We start from the raw sequence: 21,075 nt of genomic DNA on the forward strand, positions 1-21,075 counted from the left end.
CATAGCTCAGTGGTCTCAACCATAGCTCAGTGGTCTCAACCATAGCTCAGTGGTCTCGTCCATAGCTCAGTGGTCTCGTCCATAGCTCAGTGGTCTCGACCATAGCTCAGTGGTCTCAACCATAGCTCAGTGGTCTCAACCATAGCTCAGTGGTCTCAACCATAGCTCAGTGGTCTCGTCCATAGCTCAGTGGTCCCGTCCATAGCTCAGTGGTCTCAACCATAGCTCAGTGGTCTCAACCATAGCTCAGTGGTCCCAACCATAGCTCAGTGGTCTCAACAGCAAAGTATCTGGGTGCTGAAGACACAGGTGAAAGCCACGTAAACCATAGAACACTACTGAGATGCACCCTTTCGCACATGGATTTCTCCCCTCTGGGGGAATTTAAAGGCATGACACGGCAGATGCTGAGCCACTGTTGTCCCTGTGGTGTGACAGGCAGAAGAGGATACCGCTCTGGAAGCAGATAAATAATGTACAGGCTCAAAGTGAGATTTGCCATCTTCGTCTGTATCCCAAATGGCACCCTATTGCCTTTGTAGTGCACTACTTTTGATCAGGGCCCATAGGGTGAACTAGATAAAGAATGGGGTGGGGTGGGGGGGGGGGGCAGTATGAAAATGTATGCACTCACTAACTGTAAGTCGCTCTGGATAAGAGCGTCTGTTAAAATGTAATGAACTCTTTGGAAGTTACTTGATAGCAGCCCTGCACCGAAGATTATACTTTTAGTTAATTGCGTATTTATACAGTATTTGCAAATAATGCTGGTCTCAAACATACTTTAATATCACGTGTAGATTAGAAGTGTGGATTTGTAGCGTTTGCAATATATTTACATCATTTAGCAGACACTCTTATCCAGAGCGACTTACAAATTGGTGCATTCACCTTATAGCCAGTGGGACAACCACTTGTTTTTATTTTTTTTATGGGGGGGTGGGGGGTAGAAGGATTACTTTATACACTTAAACAACACAATGTAACTCCAAGTCAATCACACTTCTGTGAAATCAAACTGTCCACTTAGGAAGCAACACTGATTGACAATACATTTCACATGCTGTTGTGCAAATGGAATAGACAACAGGTGGAAATTATAGGCAATTAGCAAGACACCCCCAATAAAGGAGTGGTTTTGCAGGTGGTGACCACAGACCACTTCTCAGTTCCTATGCTTCCTGGCTGATGTTTTGGTCACTTTTGAATGCTGGCGGTGCTTTCACTCTAGTGGTAGCATGAGACGGAGTCTACAACCCACACAAGTGGCTCAGGTAGTGCAGCTCATCCAGGATGGCACATCAATGCGAGCTGTGGCAAGAAGGTTTGCTGTGTCTGTCAGCGTAGTGTCCAGAGCATGGAGGCGCTACCAGGAGACAGGCCAGTATATCAGGAGACGTGGAGGAGGCCGTAGGAGGGCAACAACCCAGCAGCAGGACCGCTACCTCCGCCTTTGTGCAAGGAGGAGCAGGAGGAGCACTGCCAGAGCCCTGCAAAATGACCTCCAGCAGGCCACAAATGTGCATGTGTCTGCTCAAACGGTCAGAAACAGACTCCATGAGGGTGGTATGAGGGCCCGACATCCACAGGTGGGGGTTGTGCTTACAGCCCAACACCGTGCAGGACATTTGGCATTTGCCAGAGAACACCAAGATTGGCAAATTCGCCACTGGCGCCCTGTGCTCTTCACAGATGAAAGCAGGTTCACACTGAGCACATGTGACAGACGTGACAGAGTCTGGAGACGCAGTGGAGAATGTTCTGCTGCCTGCAACATCCTCCAGCATGACCGGTTTGGCGGTGGGTCAGTCATGATGTGGGGTGGCATTTCTTTGGGGGGCCGCACAGCCCTCCATGTGCTCGCCAGAGGTTGCCTGACTGCCATTAGGTACCGAGATGAGATCCTCAGACCCCTTGTGAGACCATATGCTGGTGCGGTTGGCCCTGGGTTCCTCCTAATGCAAGACAATGCTAGACCTCATGTGGCTGGAGTGTGTCAGCAGTTCCTGCAAGAGGAAGGCATTGATGCTATGGACTGGCCCGCCCGTTCCCCAGACCTGAATCCAATTGAGCACATCTGGGACATCATGTCTCGCTCCATCCACCAACGCCACGTTGCACCACAGACTGTCCAGGAGTTGGCGGATGCTTTAGTCCAGGTCTGGGAGGAGATCCCTCAGGAGACCATCCGCCACCTCATCAGGAGCATGCCCAGGCATTGTAGGGAGGTCATACAGGCACGTGGAGGCCACACACACTACTGAGCCTCATTTTGACTTGTTTTAAGGACATTACATCAAAGTTGGATCAGCCTGTAGTGTGGTTTTCCACTTTAATTTTGAGTGTGAATCCAAATCCAGACCTCCATGGGTTGATAAATTAGATTTCCATTGATAATTTTTGTGTGATTTTGTTGTCAGCACATTCAACTATGTAAAGAAAAAAGTATTTAATAAGATTATTTCATTCATTCAGATCTAGGATGTGTTATTTGTGTTCCCTTTATTTTTGTGAGCAGTGTACTATTCCAGGTATTCCTTAAAGAGGTGGGGTTTCAAGTGTCTCCGGAAGGTGGTCAGTGACTCCGCTGTCCTGGCGTCGTGGGGGAGCTTGTTCCACCATTGGGGCGCCAGAGCAGCAAATAGCTTTGACTGGGCTGAGCGGGAACTGTGCTTCTGTAGAGGTAGGGGAGCTAGCAGGCCAGAGGTGGATGAACGTAGTGCCCTTGTTTGGGTGTAGGGTCTGATCAGAGCCTGAAGGTAAGGAGGTGCCGTTCCCCTCACAGCTCCGTAGGCAAGCACCATGGTCTTGTAGTAGATGCAAGCCTCAACTGGAAGCCAGTGGAGTGTGCGGAGGAGCGGGGTGACGTGAGAGAACTTGGGAAGGTTGAACACCAGACGGGCTGCAGCGTTCTGGATAAGTTGTAGGGGTTTAATGGCACAGGCAGGGAGCCCAGCCAACAGCAAGTTGCAGTAATCCAGACGGGAGATGACAAGTGCCTGGATTATACATCTACAGCCCTACAACAAAACATGACAACTGAGGATTGATTGTTAAAAATATTTATGGAATTTCTCACATTAAAACGATCGGAGTTATCATAAATACCTCCAGTAATAATGTCTGCGTGCCAAATGACAGCCTATTCCTTATATAGTGCACTACATTTGACCAGGGCTAATAGGGCTTTGGTCAAAAGCAGTGCACTATATAGGGAATAGGGTGCTATTTGGGATACACCCTGCGTGTGTTGTCAGCCCAAGGACATGAATTGTACAAAGAAAGAGACCATCTTACATTATTTACAATGAATACAGAAACGTTAATGATACTCAATAGTTAAATACTGATATTTAGCATTGGGGTCAGTTCCATCTCAATTCAGGTAGGAAACTGAAATTCCAATTCAATTTTTCCTCATTAAAAAGCTCTGAGAGAAATTGGAATATCAGTTTAGTTTATGAATTGAAATGGAACTGAGCCCAACACTGGCTGATACAAAGGCTGTTATTCCCAGAGATTCAGAGCTACAGGTGTACTCTCATATCATTGTACAGATAGTCAAGAAGTACCAGCAGCATTTCAACCATAGACTTGTCTGAATCACACAGCCAATACTTCACACCATGGACATTATAAATCATTTCTACAATGACCTACACAGCAGACAGGAAACGTGACAATTAGATCAACAAAAGGCTGAATCAAACTGCTGAAACTCTCCCCTCTATTTAAACTATAAGGCAGTATTAGCCTACATGGCAGGAAGTACCTGTTCCCATTAGTTCATTCTGATGATAAATAAACGAACAACTAAAATATGTCAGTGACGGCCATTTCAGATTGAATTAAATAGACCCCGACATCAAAATAATAAGAAATGTTGCAAATGACAGAGGCTTAGAATGACAGAGAAGATTTACTAGTAGGCCTAGAAATATCTGGGACGTGTTCATTTTAGGGCCCGCAACGGAAAACATTTAAAAACATTTTGCAACTGAAAATGAAAATAAGTGTTTCCATTGTCCAAGTCCTTCCCCGTTTCAGTCCGTTTTCATCCGTTTGGTGCCTAATGAACATGACCCAGGTCTGCGACCAGGACCAGGCAAAGACCAAGGGCCCTATTCAAACTGGTGCCCAGGCTATCTGGTGTTTCCTTGAGTAGTACGTCACTCCAAGCATGCAAGTGGGATTTATTTTAAAACCAGACCGAATAGGGTCCAATTTATCTATTTTTAACCCAGACCTGATTGAATAGGGACCCAATTTATATATATATTTTTCCAACGACACCTCTGCCAGAGCTGTGTTAGTAGAGTAGCATAGCCTTTTGTTAAGATTAGCATTGCAGTGGCCACTGATGGTCATTCCGCTTTATTGCTGCTGCATACCATTGGAATGATGGCAATGGCGGTCTCTTGTTCTGGCCTGTTACAATGTACCTGCATATCACGCCACTATAGCCATTCATTCGTTGAACGGTAGTAGGATGAACATTACATCGCCACTATAACCCCCTCCAGGTCTATTATCTGTAAACATCCCAAAGTCACTTGCAAAAATAGTTTGCATACGTCTTTGGCTGAGTGCATTGAAGGCAATAGCTGCACGGACAATTACAATTGATCTCAAAACCCCCATGGATGCAAACCCCAAACGCCACCCTATTCCCTATTTAGTGCACTACTTTTGACCGGGACGCACAGAAAGTATGGGTTCTCTGAAGTTGGCACACAAAGTAGTGCACTATATATATATATAGTGAATATTACTGCCATTTGGGACGCAACCCATGTATCTAAACAGAATCAGGTCAAATGGACCCCAGCCCCTAAACTTCAGACAACATTTGCACCGCTCTATTCGGTGCATTGGAACTTGGTCTGGGGGAATAATCATGCTCAGTCTATCTATTGTCTTTCATGTCCTCTTAGTGATATGACATCTTATTCTAGGTAGGAGTGCTATGTACAAGCAACAAGCATTGTACCACCACCATTCACATAAATATCCTTATAAATCAGTCACACAAATATCCTTATAATCTATTCCATTTACAACTACTTGGTCCATCATTTTTCAGAAATAATTAAAAAGTTCACAGTATAACTTATAAAGTTTTAACATTCTTACATATCATCTGCCGTATACTGCAGCTTGAATTGCAGATATGATCAAATCCGTTGGATATAATTGGATACTCTAATTACATGCCAGAGAATGGGTTGACATTACACTTAATTAATGGACTAATATTAAACGCAAACCGATCTTGAATCTTGTGACCAATGAACCACTTTTAAAAGTTTGCATAGATAGAAACCTTTCAAACTGACCAATTAATGCTGAAATTGACTCAATCAGAAAGCTGATTATTGACCATTGGGAGCTTCAGATCTTTCCACAGGGGGGTTGGAAGATAAGGGACATTTCCTTGTATAGCTTTTCTTCTTCATTCCCCCAGAAAGATGGGAGTCCCGTTTAGTAAAAGAACCGCTGCCTAGATGTCAGTCGATGTATTGTGACAGCCACCTGAAGCCATCTCCATAGCCCTGCTTCTTCAGGACACTGCACATGAAGATCTCCAGAGGTCGTACCTGCAGATCCTTCAATGACACATTACTCTGGGAGAAGAACACAAGGTCAGCGGTTAAAGACCACTCCAGCTATTTATTTTTTTACTTTTCCTGTTGAAAAACATTATCCCAAGTATAAATACAGTAATGTACACACACTTGTGCCATGTCATAACATACCTGGACCACCTATTGAGATGTGCATTTTGTTAAGTAAATCAGGTGTTTAATGAGGTGAAAATATACTGGAGTTCCACTATCATTTTCTACCACATACCTATAATATAATATAATATGCCATTTAGCAGACGCTTTTATCCAAAGCGACCTACAGTCATCCGTGCATACATTATTTTTTTTTAAATTTTATGGGTGGTCCCGGGGATCGAACCCACTACCTTGGCGTTACAAGCGCCGTGCTCTACCAGCTGAGCACGGCGCTTGTAACATGAATACTAAAGAACATGAATACTGTCCCACACACATATAATTCAGACACACACGGTAGTTGTGTTATACACTCATCTGAAATGGCCTTTAAGAAAAAATATAACGATGAACCATATATACAAATCCCATAGGCCATGTCTATCTCTATGATGCTTACCTTTCCAGTGCATTGACCGTCGAGAGCGAACGCCTCTCTCAGTCCCCCCTCACTGATGGCTTCAGGACGGTCTATTTTGTTCCCCAGGACCAGCACGGGCACAGAGAGGATGGTCTCATCTGCTAACAGAGCCTGAACACACACACACACACACACACACACAGGGGAAAGAGGTTCAGTAATGAGACAGAGATGGGACAGTGAGAATGATTGTTGTGTGTCCTGGACTAACCTGCATTGATTGCTGCCTCACTGTGTGGGTTTTGTGTATGCATTTTTCACAATGAATATGTTGGTAAATGAGGCCCATTGTGCGCAATGGAAGTGACTTACATCAAGTTCGATCTTGGATTCTGTAAGGCGGTCATGATCAGCACAGTCAACCAGAAAGACAACTCCATTGATAGCCGGCAGATAGTTCTTCCAAACTCTTCTAGCTGTGAAAGAGACAGAAGATGTAGCACATTATGTAATGTGTCAAGATGCTGACCAAACCCTAGAAAGACAATGTAATGTCTCAAGATGCTGACCAAACCCTAGAAAGACGCAGTGGCCAACTTAGTTAGGCCTAAGTCTTACCTTGTACGTGACCGCCCAGATCAAACGTGGTGAATGTCATTCCAGCTATTGTCAACTCTTCCGATGCTTCAAGGAGAAACAAAACACATTTAAAATCACTGACATTGTGTTCACTCCATTTACTGAACTTAAAACAACCCAATAATATACTTAGAAATGATGCTGCTTACTTGGATGCAACGTGGGCACATGCTGTCCAAGTCTGTCATCTTTCAGCATATGCAGAAGGGTCGTTTTACCAGCATTATCCAACCCCAGGAAAACCAGCTTCCCAGACTTTTTGTACAACCCTGGGAAAGTACATTGATAATGTAACGTTTGAGTTGGAAACACACACCACTCATTGTGACATGCAGTTATACTGACAATACATTTGAAGTCAAGTCTGAGATTACCTAAAAACTGTAGCACACCACTAAAGCCTCTGTAGATCCAATCAAAGAGGAATGACATTTCAGTGGTCTTTGCCTAAGGAAGAAGACAATCGGGAAGTTAGCTAGCTAGCTAGCTAGCAAACACACTGACAACTTGTCCAGACGGGATCAACTTGTCTCACTGGATCAGCAGCATTTTGACAGTGCATCATGACTATATGGATAGCTACAGGCTCTCTTTACATAAGCAAATGCACTTGTTACTGCTGCTAGCCAGCTTTAGGTTTGTCAACAAAAATACAAGTATTTTCTTATCCTAGCATGCTAGTTAGCACCAGCTGTTAGCTAGCTAGCTAGCTCGGCTACGTGGCTATCAGCTTAGCTAAAACCCTGGGCTCATGTGGACTAAGGACTCACAGACAGACAGCTCTCTATTTCGAAGTAAAGGTATGACGGAACACAAGTAACGTTATGTAACTATATAAAAGACTGAATATTTTTGAATAAAGCTGCCAAATCTTACCTCTCCCTGTCGACAATGACAGCTTTGTGTAGATTTTTTTTTTAGCGGATTCGATAAACGAACAGCTGATTGTATTGTTCTTCGACGTGACTTGGGGAACTACCTAACCATCCTAGTGGCGCACTAGCGCCGCCTGCTGTGTGGGAGCTTACTGTAACAGGATTATGACGCTCACCTTTCACCTACCTTTCCCATAAAATACCTCAAATCCTCTGCATATATTATAAGCATTATATATAGACGTTTCATCTAGTAGCGCCCATCTTTTCCTCTTGGCAGTGGAGGAGTCTTGGATGAGTGATTCTTCGGCAGTTCTTTTCATGCTGTGATTGCTTGTAAGAGTCAACTTTAGAGAAACCATTTACATTTACATTTACGTCATTTAGCAGACGCTCTTATCCAGAGCGACTTACAAATAGGTGCATTCACCCTATAACCAGTGGGATAACCACTTTACAATATATATATATTTTTTTTTAGAGGGGGGGGGGGGGGGGGGGTATAGAATGATTACTTTATCCTACCCCAGGTATTCCTTAAAGAGGTGGGGTTTCAAATGTCTCCGGAAGGTGGTGAGTGACTCCGCTGTCCTGGCGTCGTGAGGGAGCTTGTTCCACCATTGGGGTGCCAGAGCAGCGAACAGTTTTGACTGGGCATTTCTATTCTTTACATTCAACACACCTGTTTAAACTGCTTTTCTTATGTCTGTTATAAGGCTTGCATTATGATACATGACCACGAGATACCAGTAAAGACCATGCTCAGAACAGGAGGAGGGGGGTGTGGTGATGGTATTTATTTTCAGATTTATGACCATTTTCAGGTTTCAGTATCAAACAACATGATGCAAGACACAGTAAAGTGTATAGGTTTAGACAGACTATAAAGGTCATATTATTACAAATGTCTATTTGTACCTGGGAAACATAATAAACATAATGAGCAGGCTTACTTGGGTTGAGTACTTGTCATGTTAAGATGATAAGCATCAATCACAATTTATACTAAAAATGGGAAACTGTAATTATACTAAAAATGTTTTCTGTAATTTTCAAGTATATTCTTCTGTTCAGGTGAGAAAGCATTTTGGTCCAATCTGAAGGCTCTTCTTTCTGGGTCAGTTAACTTAGACGTAGAACCATTTGTCAACTGAGAAAATAAGTAGAAAATGTTCCATTGTAAGTGTGAAATCCAACAAAGTTGAATATAGATAGTAAATAAATCGCAGGTGTATTGAATTAAAATAAGATTAATTTAACGTCAAAGCACATACCAATGGAATTAATGAACAAAATAAATACACACCTGCACTGGGAATAGGGTCTTCAGGGCCAAAAGCACCTGCCTACAATACAATGTAAAATGTAAATGTAAAAATATCATTATTATCTATATTATCTATCAAGCACACATGAATATTGCAGCTAGGCTGTTTTAGTATGATAAACAAAATAGTATGATAAGTGAAAGGAACTCACGGCATCAACAACAGCCTTAGCATCAGTAGTGGAACAGCAGAACGGACTATCTGCGACACTGGTGTTTGTACTGGATCAGTGTTCCGAGAAACAGGAAATGGGAGAAAAACACAAACAGAACTGTTTCAGCTGAGAATAAAAACGATGCCTCTGTAAAAAAAAAAAAAAAAAGTCATTGACTGAACTAAAATGGCTCCTTTTGCTTTATCGTTATCAGCATCAATGACAGCCCATTGAACAGATGGTCATATTACACGGAGATTGTGAATCTATATCTCAGTCTCACCAGTTCAGATCTCCAGCATTGGTCTTTTTGGAGATCAGCGCCTTCCAAAACTCATGAGTTTCCTTGACTGTCTTAAGAGCAAAGTCCTGGAAAAAATAATGTCAAATTATTATTTAAAAACTGCATACACCTCCACTATACTACTCTCTGTACTGAGTAGAAAGTAGGCTGCGTCCCAAATGGCCCCTTAGTCCCTTTATAGTGCACTTCTTTTGACCAGGGCCCATCAAAAGTAGTGCACTATATAGGGAATAGAGTTCCACCCTTGGTATGTTCCATATTTCAATAAAAAAGAGTAACAATGTGTACTTACACTGTAATACACTGTTTTATTCTGTTATGTGTGATTGAGTTTACAAATACCCTGTCCTATGAATGATTTAGAGCAGGGGTGTCAAACGCATTTCTTTCCCAGGGGGCCGCATTCGGTCTTCAACGAGGTCCGGTGGGCCGCACTGAAAATTGGTTATATTTCCACGGCGTCAAAATTTGCTACAAATAGTCCTCTAACCATGGTTTAGGGAATGTTCTATGCTCCCTGACTGTCTAGCTTTCATTTAGGTGATTATTAGCGAGCTGGACACAGTCAAGAAACTGTATGAATGTAGGTCCATTATCATTTCTACACAGTTTCTATTTGTTTTTAGTCATTTTAAAGTATATTGAGTTCGTTTTCCTACACACGTTTCTTTTACTCAAACCACCCGTGGGCCGGATTGGACCCCCTCGCGGGGGCCGGATTGAACCCCCTCGCGGGCTGGATTGGACCCCCTCGCGAGCCGGATTGGACCCCCTCGCGGGCCGGATTTGACCCCCTTCGGCCTGCGGGCCATATGTTTGACATCCCTGATTTAGAGGAAGAATCAAATAGTAACTGACATCAATATAAATGTCTTGTTATTGTCATTGGGCATTGCTGTTGTAGGCCTACTGTCAGTAAAAACAGGTGAAAACTGTATTTTTACCCGGTCCTTGAACTCTCCGTTAAATGCAAACTGGTTCTCGGGTTTTCCATCAGGAACTTTATATTTTTTGAACCACTCAAACGTAGCTTCCAGATACCCAGGCTTGAGTCTTCTTACGTCATCAATATCTGCATTGATCACACGAAAGATTTTGCATTTCATTGTTAGCCACAAACACATTTAAACACCCACTACTGTGTAACTGCTGATCAAATATCAGACAGACGTTCCGTCAGTGTCTTAAGGTCTCTGGAAGAAAGCAAGTAGCCTTGTCCAAGCCAGAATGACCCATCAACTCACTACATACTGACACCTGCTCCTGTTTCTGTAGCGTATAAATTCACCCCATGGACAGGATGCTAGTCTACTGAAGGGCCTAAAAAGAAATCAATATATAAATCCCATATATTATGAATACGTATTAGATGTCCTCCTCGTACTGTTAAAGTTGGTGGCCTCTGGATCCTCCATGTTGATGACGATGACTTTCCAGTCTGTTTCTCCTTCGTCGATCAGAGCCAGAGTGCCCAACACCTTGACTTTGATCACCTCTCCACGAGAGCACACCTCAAAATCACAAAGAGAGGGAAATGAAGAAGAGAGAGAGAGAGAGAGAGAGAGAGAGAGAGAGAGAGAGAGAGGAGAAAGAGAGAGAGATTGACAACATTAAATGAGAAGACTATGAATTAAGACAGTACATTCACACAAGCGTGTTACTTTGACAAGTAAAAAAAAAACACACACTGAATAAAAACAGACTCCATTCAATAAAGCTGTAGCCCAGTACCTTGTATCCTATGTCACAGATGTCAATAGGGTCATTGTCACCACAGCATCCTGTATCTCTGTCTTTGTGGCCTGGGTCCTCCCATGTCTGACAGTAAATAAAGATGAGAGGATTGAGAGAACAGTGATTGAATTAACTGCAACTTATAAAGGCGTTATAAAAGCATTCATAAACCCTATAGATGCTTCAGAAATCATTCATAGGCAAATCTCACGCTACAAAGGTACTGATAAGGACGGGCAAATTAGTGTTTTCTTTTATACTGTAATTTGATCAACTTTCAATACATTTCCCCAAGCTGTTTCCATTCTAGGGAGGCTGTAGGCCGTACATTTTACATTTTAGTCATTTAGCAGACGCTCTTATCCAGAGCGACTTACAGTTAGTGAGTGCATACATTTTTCATACTAGGCCCCCCGTGGGAAACGAACCCAAAACCCTGGCGTTGCAAGCGCCATGCTCTACCGACTGAGCTACAAGGCACTACTGCTGTACACCACTGGTTAACGCACCTGGGGGATGGCTCCATAATTCCAGATGTATCCTTTGTGTGGAAACACGTTGGCCACATAACGAAGGTTCCCCTTTTTGATATCTTGCTTCAATGGATTTAGAGGGTCTTTGGTGGCAATCTGAGGGCAATAATACATCATTAACATGAAACAATGAATGGAAATATTAAGTGACTGATGACTTTTTAACATACATTGAGCTAACAAAGGATCATACGACCTCAAGGCAAGTATTGAAACAAACCTCCATCTTTGCATTGGTCCATCTGGGCACCTCAACAACAGCATGGAAGATGTTCTGTTGGAGGAAATAGTCTGAGTTAACTCAACAACAGCATGGAAGATGTTCTGCTGGAGGAAATACTCTGAGTTAACTCAACAACAGCATGGAAGATGTTCTGCTGGAGGAAATAGTCTGAGTTAACTCAACAACAGCATGGAAGATGTTCTGCTGGAGGAAATAGTCTGAGTTAACTCAACAACAGCATGGAAGATGTTCTGTTGGAGGAAATAGTTAACTCAACAACAGCATGGAAGATGTTCTGCTGGAGGAAATAGTCTGAGTTAACTCAACAACAGCATGGAAGATGTTCTGCTAGAGGAAATAGTCTGAGTTAACTCAACAACAGCATGGAAGATGTTCTGCTGGAGGAAATAGTCTGAGTTAACTCAACAACAGCATGAAATATGTTCTGTTGGAGGAAATAGTCAAAGTTAACACAATTGTTTCAGATAGCACATTTCTATTGAAAAACAAAATTAAACAATGATTTGTGGTTAATCACACACACACACACACACACAAACACACACACACACACACACCAACAAGAATACCTGAGCTTCATCTGCATAAATTGGTATGTCATGGAATGGAGAGACGTATTTTCCATCAGTATTTCCTGTGTAGAGAGACAGTGATGAATGCACAGTATATCAGAAACATACTACTGTACTAATACATTCTGGTAACTTCAAACCACCTGATTATTAATTAACAGTAATGTGGGGGGACTTAACGCCAACATGGAACTCATCACCTCACATACTGACACACTGTAGATACCTATATTGTAGCATGAGAGCCACACTGTAGTCTGTACATGTCAAGCTGTATAGCTACAACCACTAAAGCTTAGTTCATCACACGCCAAGCTAGACACAGCTACAGTCTAATTCTTTAGCTTCGTATATATATATATATATATATATATATATATATATATATATATATATATACCAAACTATACGTTGATGTATTGAAAGAGCTGGTCACTCACTGAAGAACACCCTGTAGTCCAGTGTGTTGGGCTTGCCCCGCTCCTCGATGGTGAAGCTCATGTCTACTGCTTTATTTTGTCCAGTCTGCTTCCTGGTACTGCTGCTAGTTGGTGTGTTACCTGTAGGAGTAGACAATGGGAAGCCCATCTCCTCCTAATACAGGTTAACTAGCAGGTTAAGACCGTAGGTTGGAGAGTGAGGGAGTATGCGTAGGAGGCGTGCACACCTCTTAAGGCAATGGAAACGCAGGGCTTGGTGACGTCAGGCTTGATCTGTGTGTGTGTGTGTGTGTGTGTGTGAGACAACAGAAGTGTGTGTGTGTGTGTGGGGGGGGGGGGGCAATCCTATAAGGCTCTGTGTTAGTATGTGAACAAGGAACTACCTTCAACGTTACAATAACTGCACAGTTAAATATAGCCCAGTACATGGGTGAATGTAGACTCTTGAGAAAGCTATAATTGGCCCTTGGTAGTCTAACCTAATCTCTTTGCTCCATAGTCCTACTGCTTCCTTGTAAGTCCCTGATCCCTACTACTGTATAAGACAACAAGATCAGAGGCTGTTCAAAATACAACACATTACTTGTCCTCGCTTGGTAAGTGTGTTTGGATGCCCAGTTTCCTCCACAATGTAGTAGAGATACAATATAATAGCATTAGCTGGTGCAAATGTCAGGGCTTTTGAGTACCTTTTCATTCAAACTAAAACAGATGGAGCTGACTGGTAGTTAGAGATAGGCCAATTAAGACCATGCTTAAGTGTTATGCCCATGGCGTGACCTTTCACCACCTGTGTACGTCCCAAATGGCACCCTATTTCCTAAATAGTGCACTGCTTTTGACCAGAGATCTATGGTGCCTTAGGGCAATCTTACAGATTGTAAATGCAAATAAAATACATGATATCATTCACTTTATCTTTTGGATCTATATTCATGATAATAATCTAGTCTTCATGCTCTGAAAACAGATAATAACCTGGTCTTCATGCTCTGAAAACAGATAATAACCTGGTCTTCATGCTCTGAAAACAGATAATAACCTGGTCTTCATGCTCTGAAAACAGATAATAACCTGGTCTTCATGCTCTGAAAACAGATAATAACCTAGTCTTCATGCTCTGAAAACAGATAATAACCTGGTCTTCATGCTCTGAAAACAGATAATAACCTGGTCTTCATGCTCTGAAAACAGATAATAACCTAGTCTTCATGCTCTGAAAACAGATAATAACCTAGTCTTCATGCTCTGAAAACAGATAATAACCTGGTATTCATGCTCTGAAAACAGATAATAACCTGGTCTTCATGCTCTGAAAATAGATAATTTAATCATTTTTAAAATTCACACACAATGGGTACTGTAACGATCAACCAAACTATATAGACTACATTTAGCAAGCAAATTAATCCAAGGAGCTGATGAAATAAAATTTGGAATCAAAATATTTATTCAGTGTTTTCTAAATGAGTAAAGTAAGTCCATTCACAGAGGCATGTGAGCTACAACGTGGGTGTTGACAGTAAACTCAGACTGCTTGATTTCATTTCCCTCTACATAAGGAGAGACAGCACATCTCTCCAGTTATGCTGATAGGTTGAAGACTATAAAAAATATGTAGCACCTAATTGCCATTCCTTTGGTGATGAAAACACTGAGGCCCGTTGTTAATAAGGACTATGTACTAGGTGTAGCTCTTGATGTGCTCTGGAAAGGCTACTGTAAAGTGTAAACAGCAACATCTAGTCATCTCTCAACTGAGCCCACCTCAAATGGACTTTCAGCAATGGCAGCGACTACAGTAGGCCCACGTGTTCTGTTCTGGAGAGGCCTCAAGGTTGATAGTTCCCCTGCAGCAAACAGGATGGAAAAATGTAATGAAATAGAGGCCAAACAATCGAATCGCTGAAGAATCAAAAGCAATTAATTGTACTATTGAAAAAGTCTGAAGGCACAGCATGCAATCATCATTGTCTCTGGGTGTGGATAGAATGTCCATCTTAGAAGAAGACATGTTTCTAGTTGTCTGTTGTAGTTTGAATTTCAAATGTTTGAGGAAATTGCTGAATGGCAGTTAACAAGTTGTTGTCCAAAGGATTTGACTTCAAGTTGATCCACTTCAGAGCTGGCATGGCCTGCAACTTTTCCATGGGGAGTTCTGTGGGAGAGATGAGGAGATGACACATTATTAGACAATTGAGAAAGAGCCAATGAATGTTCAAAAGAGTCTGGTTCCTGATTCTCCACACTTCTCCTACTTCTCTGCACTTGCTCACTTTCTCTCACGGATTAAACAACGGTACAGCCAATTAACTCCCTACAGCCAATTCGAACACCAATCCAATGGTATTAACTTCCTCCAGCCAATTCTAACACCAATCCAATGGTATTAACTTCCTCCAGCCAATTCTAACACCAATCCAATGGTATTAACTTCCTCCAGCCAATTCTAACACCAATCCAATGGTATTAATGTCCTCCAGCCAATTCTAACACCAATCCAATGGTATTAACTTCCTCCAGCCAATTCTAACACCAATCCAATGGTATTAACTTCCTCCAGCCAATTCGAACACCAATCCAATGGTATTAACTTCCTCCAGCCAATTCTAACACCAATCCAATGCATTTAAATCCTTGGAAGAAGGGTAGAGAATGGGAATGCAGCACTGACTCCATCTTACCAGTGATATCATTCCCTTCCAGGTTGATCCTTTCCAGTGACTGGATCTCCGTCAGTCTCTCAGGGAAGACAGACAACTTGTTGTTGGCCAAGTTGATGCTGGTCAGATGCTCCAGCTCCCCAACTACGTCTGGCAGTTTAGTGATCACATTGCCGTGCAAGTCCAGTTCTGAAAAGGTATTGGAAAATACTGCTAAATCACTAGCTAACTTACCCGAATATTCCCTGCACAGATTCAACACATTCAGTCAAACATTTGTAGAATATTGGTGTATTAGGCTAGCCTGGTCCCAGATCTGTTTGTGCTCTTGCCGAAACAGACTGGCCCCAGGCTAGTGTTAGGCTGCTATACTGGCCCCAGGCTAGTGTTAGGCTGCTATACTGGCCCCAGGCTAGTGTTAGGCTGCTATACTGGCCCCAAGCTAGTGTTAGGCTGCTATACTGGCCCCAGGCTAGTGTTAGGCTGCTATACTGGCCCCAGGCTAGTGTTAGGCTGCTATACTGGCCCCAGGCTAGTGTTAGGCTGCTATACTGGCCCCAAGCTAGTGTTAGGCTGCTATACTGGCCCCAGGCTAGTGTTAGGCTGCTATACTGGCCCCAAGCTAGTGTTAGGCTGCTATACTGGCCCCAGGCTAGTGTTAGGCTGCTATACTGGCCCCAGGCTAGTGTTAGGCTACTATACTGGCCACCAAGCTAGTGTTAGGCTGCTATACTGGCCCCAGGCTAGTGTTAGGCTGCTTAACTGGCTCCAGGCTAGTGTTAGGCTGCTATACTGGCCCCAGGCTAGTGTTAGGCTGCTATACTGGCCCCAGGCTAGTGTTAGGCTGCTATACTGGCCACCAAGCTAGTGTTAGGCTGCTATACTGGCCCCAGGCTAGTGTTAGGCTGCTATACTGGCCCCAAGCTAGTGTTAGGCTGCTATACTGGCCCCAGGCTAGTGGTAGGCTGCTATACTGGCCCCAGGCTAGTGTTAGGCTGCTATACTGGCCCCAGGCTAGTGTTAGGCTGCTATACTGGCCCCAGGCTAGTGTTAGGCTGCTATACTGGCCACCAAGCTAGTGTTAGGCTGCTATACTGGCCCCAGGCTAGTGTTAGGCTGCTATTACAAAGACGTATGCTACCTTAAAGATAAAGGCTTTAAGGCTATCAATCTGATAACTTGTGATAGTGTTATGTAAAAGGCCCCTCCACTAAATCATGTTTAGTTAGGGGGGGAAGTATGCATGTATAGCTACCTCTCAATTGAGTGAAGGTTTTGAAGAATTTGCCAGTAACTCCCTTCATCTCATTGTCAGCCAACGTGACGATGTGTATCTTCTCTGCAACGCTGTTGAGGACCCTGAATACGCCATCTGGGAAACTTATCAGTTTGCAGTTCGACAGATCTAAAGACATAAAGGAGAACAATTAGGAATGGCCATGATCGAATCCCAAATGGCACCCTATTCCCTATTTAGTGCACTACTTTTGACCAAGGCCCATAGGGCTCTGTTCAAAACTAGTGCACTACATAGGGAATACGGTGGTATTTGGGATGCACATATGAGAAAGCATGGCCTAGAGCTGAAGAAGATTAGTGTTATATTGAAGAGGGGATTTTCAATATAAACTTTACAGTCATACCTCCAATCATTGTTCAAATCTAACGTTACTGCAACCCTCTGGTTCTTATGTCAAATATGCAATTAACTTCACGACAATATAATTGATTGCCATAGTCAGGCTGAGAGGACAACATAATATCATCCTGGAAGTAGAACTTTTGGTAACACATTTACTGTCATCTGCTGGCCAGAAGTAGTACGACTCAACATGCTGGAGAGACACTACATGATCAAAGGTATGTGGACACCTGCTCATCGAACATCTCATTCCAAAATCATGGGTATTAATATGGAGTTGGTCCCCCCCCTTTGCTGCTATAACAGCCTCCACTCTTCTGGGAAGGCTTTCCACTAGATGTTGGAACATTGCTGAGGGGACTTGCTTCCATTCAGCCACAAGAGCATTAGTGAGGTCGGGCACTGATGTTGGGCGATTAGGCCTGGCTCGCAGTCGGCGTTCCAATTCATCCCAAAGGTTTTCAATGGGGTTGAGGTCAGGGCTCTGTGCAGGCTAGTCAAGTTCTTCCACACTGATCTCGACAAACCATTTCTGTATGGACCTCCTTTGTACACGGGGGCATTGTCATGCTGATGGTGCCACGTTGAAAGTCACTGAGCTCTTCAGTAAGGCCATTGTAATGTCAATGTTTGTCTATGGAGATTGCATGGCTGTGTGCTCGATTTTATAAACCTGTCAGCAACGGGTGTGGCTGAAATGGCCGAATCCACTAATTTTAAGGGGTGTCCCATATACTTTTGTATATATAGTGTCCCTGTAGATCAGGGATCATCAACTAGATTCAGCCGCCAGACTATTTTTCCTGGAGTGGATGGTCAGGTGGCCGGAACATAATTAGAAATCATTTTTAGACTGCAAATGTACTGCAAGAAGCCCAAACAGATATAAAGTTTGATTCAAACATGATCATTTCAAACCTTGCTTACATTTGTATATGATCAGATGGCTCTCTATTATGCGTGGGAATACTTGGGAACAGATTTCTTAAATTAAATCACTTGGAGCTGATTTCCTGGTATTTTTAAAGTATTTTATGTCCAACAAATGAAAATTCCACATTACAAAAAAATTAAAAATTATAATTATACAAAACATTTGCTCAGAACACTTGGGGGGCCAAATAAAACCACCCGTGGGCCAAATGCTTATAAATGGCTTTTAATTCCACTTGAAAAAATTAAGATATCCAGTAACATATTTCTTTCCATACAGTGCATCCCAAATGACACCCTATTCCCTTTATAGTGCACTACTTTGGAACCAGAAACCCTATGGGCCCTGTTCAAAACTAGTGTAGTATATAGGTGTCACGGATTCTGCCGAGGCTGCCCCTCCTCCTTGCTCGGGCAGGCTTCGGCGTTCGTCGTCACCGGAATACTAGCTGCTGCCGATCTAAGTTCTCTGTTTCTATGTTGCACCTGTTGTCTGATTGTCACACACCTGTTGCCCATTATGTGATCACTCCTTCCCTATTTAACCCAGTGGCTCCCATTGTGTTTTGTGCGTGGTTGTTTTCGTTTCGTGTGTCGTTTGTGAGCGGGTTAGTTCCTCCCTGTGTGGAGAGATTTCTGTATTGTATTTCTTTACTCATTTCTCAGTAAAGTACGTTTCTTCGAGTTCTGTGTCCTGCGCCTGACTTCGACCCACCGCATTACACTGACACTCGTGACAATAGGGAATAGTATCTTCCTTTTCTGTCTTATGTACAAGGCAAAGGGTGGCTACCTTGAAGAATCTCAAATATAAAATATATTTAGATTTGTTTAACACCTTTTTGGGTTACTACATGATTCCATATGTGTTATTTCATCGTTTTGATGTCTTCACTATTATTCTACAATGTAGAAAATAGTAAAAATAAAGAAAAACCCTGGAATGAGTAGGTGTGTCCAAACTTTTGACTGGTACTGTATGTAAAGGATTTAATTCACTTACCCAGAGTATCTTTCTCCTCCTCCACTGTCGCATTGACTCTCCGGGCAACATTGGCCACAGCCTCTGCCATTATGCTAGGTCTACGTATCTCACCTGGGGTAGAGAGGGGAGAGGTCGTTGTAATACTTCAGACAAACATTTTCAAACCAGACATTTTCAACTGAATTTTCTTTGGCATATTAAAATATTATTCATCAGGTTAACAAGTTGTTGTTTCTCCATGTAATTTGGTAATGAGATATTTTTAACATGTTACCAGATCATGCATACAAGCTTGCTAGTTGCAACTTTGTGTCAAGGACTCCTCTATTGTACATTGGAATGTTACAATGAATCTTGTTCAATATGTCAGCCACTGCTGCAACGTTGTGTCCTCTTCACAAAGTTCACAGAAAGCACATGAAGAACTTGATGACCTGTCCTACGTCGAGTTATAGGCTAGCTACAACCGTTAGTTAGCTATTAAAGCAAGCTTAATTCGTAGTAATAGTTAAATTGCTAGTTTCCTAATGTAGCCTACTCATAATTCCACAAACGACGTCCGGGTGGGGAGCTGTATAATAGATAGTGCAATAGAATAAGCATATATAAACGTAGATGCATCAATCTACCCCTAAACTTGAACTGTGGTTGACAGCTGCGAAAGTTAGCGAGTCAGTGCAAGCTCTGTCCAATCAAATCCATTCATTCTCAAACACATTTGGCGACAGACTATTTTTAGCCAAAGAGATACAACGAGATAAAGACTATCAATGCACTTTTCAGATGACCTGTTCCGACGTTATTGTTCAAATCAGTCCAATACGTTAAAATACTTTGTTTTTGTGGGCCATTTGACTTTAAAGACACTATTTAAGCCTCTTGCTTCCGTCAAGATTTACATCGCGTCTACAGTCCAACCTACCGTATTGACGAGAGTCAAAGGCGCGCAAGGAAGTTTCAGAGAGATAACTGAGAACTACAGATCTAAATTCAGCCCATATTTTACGCAGGATTGATCTGTATGAATATCAGGCTGTAACGGGGTGTTACGTTGTATCAAGTTGTGTCATCACAGTGTACAGTGCATCAGCACTATTCGCACACATGCGACTAAGATCAACTGATTGTTGAGTTATAACAGTATAAAAACTGAAGTTCAGAGTTTCACCTACCTTAGGATCCTGGTTAGGGCTTCGCCCGCTGTGTAAGGACAGAGTTGTACTGCCACATACACTATTCTGGAAACCCCCTGACTGGTCAACTATTCAGTGTGCTTTGTCAATGGTCCTGAAGACAATGGCCATGTATTGATAGGTACTCTCTGTTCATTCACAACATTTCATCACTCATGGTGAATAGCATGCCAGGTGAATGAGGCCAGAAGATGCAGTTAGTGCATATACTTTTTTTGCAAGTGTTCCCCGGTTATTGAGCAGTTACACATTAGTTATTACATAGTACTTGATATTTTCTGTTGTATTTCTGACTTTATGTTTTGTTTTACCCCATATGTAACTCTGTGTTGTTGTTTTTTATCGCACTGCTTTGCTTTATCTTGGCCAGGTCGCAGTTGTAAATGAGAACTTGTTCTCAACTGGCTTACCTGGTTAAATAAAGGTGAAATAAAACATTAAAATAAATATCTGATTTAGTTATTGAGAAGTAGGATATTTACAGTGAGATACGCTTATTTACATTCCTGAACTTTTGGGGCATTTATTTTGGTGTATTTATTAGTAATTTTGAGAAAAAAGAGAGAAGAGAGTTTTCGTTCATTCTAAAAACTGAAATTCCATCCACCTTTATTGTTTATTTTGTGTCAGGAATGAGTTTTTTTGTGGTAGTTTCAGGTAAATATGCGAACAATCCAGCACAGTGCATCGCT

The 21,075-nt window shown here is 42.4% G+C and overlaps 3 protein-coding genes across 5 annotated transcripts; all 3 read right to left on the reverse strand.

Moving 5' to 3' along the window:
* Positions 1–3,046: 3,046 nt before the first annotated feature.
* Positions 3,047–7,741, reverse strand: LOC311126224 (small COPII coat GTPase SAR1B-like). Its single transcript, XM_084200236.1, has 7 exons — positions 7,660–7,741; positions 7,158–7,230; positions 6,933–7,052; positions 6,763–6,828; positions 6,517–6,620; positions 6,184–6,315; positions 3,047–5,624 (listed from the first exon to the last, which is right to left on the reverse strand). The coding sequence occupies exons 2-7, from the start codon at positions 7,213–7,215 to the stop codon at positions 5,508–5,510; spliced, it is 597 nt and encodes a 198-aa protein (XP_084056362.1). The 5' UTR covers positions 7,216–7,230; positions 7,660–7,741; the 3' UTR covers positions 3,047–5,507.
* A 1,044-nt stretch (positions 7,742–8,785) lies between these two features.
* On the reverse strand, positions 8,786–13,043 carry LOC311126243 (inorganic pyrophosphatase-like; the record flags this gene model as incomplete). Its single annotated transcript, XM_084200261.1, has 11 exons — positions 12,968–13,043; positions 12,525–12,589; positions 11,932–11,985; positions 11,688–11,807; positions 11,176–11,262; positions 10,829–10,955; positions 10,389–10,516; positions 9,424–9,509; positions 9,138–9,207; positions 8,965–9,004; positions 8,786–8,808 (listed from the first exon to the last, which is right to left on the reverse strand). Exons 1-11 carry the CDS (start codon positions 13,026–13,028, stop codon positions 8,786–8,788), a joined length of 861 nt encoding a protein of 286 aa, XP_084056387.1. The 5' UTR covers positions 13,029–13,043.
* A 1,351-nt stretch (positions 13,044–14,394) lies between these two features.
* Positions 14,395–20,132, reverse strand: LOC311126227 (leucine-rich repeat-containing protein 20-like). Of its 3 annotated transcripts, none has more exons than XM_084200241.1 (5): positions 20,113–20,132; positions 19,209–19,301; positions 16,886–17,035; positions 15,652–15,819; positions 14,395–15,125 (listed from the first exon to the last, which is right to left on the reverse strand). In XM_084200241.1, the coding sequence occupies exons 2-5, from the start codon at positions 19,276–19,278 to the stop codon at positions 14,986–14,988; spliced, it is 528 nt and encodes a 175-aa protein (XP_084056367.1). In that variant the 5' UTR covers positions 19,279–19,301; positions 20,113–20,132; the 3' UTR covers positions 14,395–14,985. The 3 variants fall into 3 exon arrangements, with proteins under 3 accessions (XP_084056367.1, XP_084056365.1, XP_084056366.1); XM_084200239.1 differs by having other exon boundaries at positions 19,465–20,128; XM_084200240.1 differs by lacking the exon at positions 20,113–20,132 and adding an exon at positions 19,967–20,078 and having other exon boundaries at positions 14,594–15,125.
* Positions 20,133–21,075: the final 943 nt, after the last annotated feature.

Source organism: Coregonus lavaretus (assembly GCF_964263955.1).
Source record: "Coregonus lavaretus genome assembly, contig: HAP1_SCAFFOLD_355, whole genome shotgun sequence".
NCBI lineage: Eukaryota > Metazoa > Chordata > Actinopteri > Salmoniformes > Salmonidae > Coregonus > Coregonus lavaretus.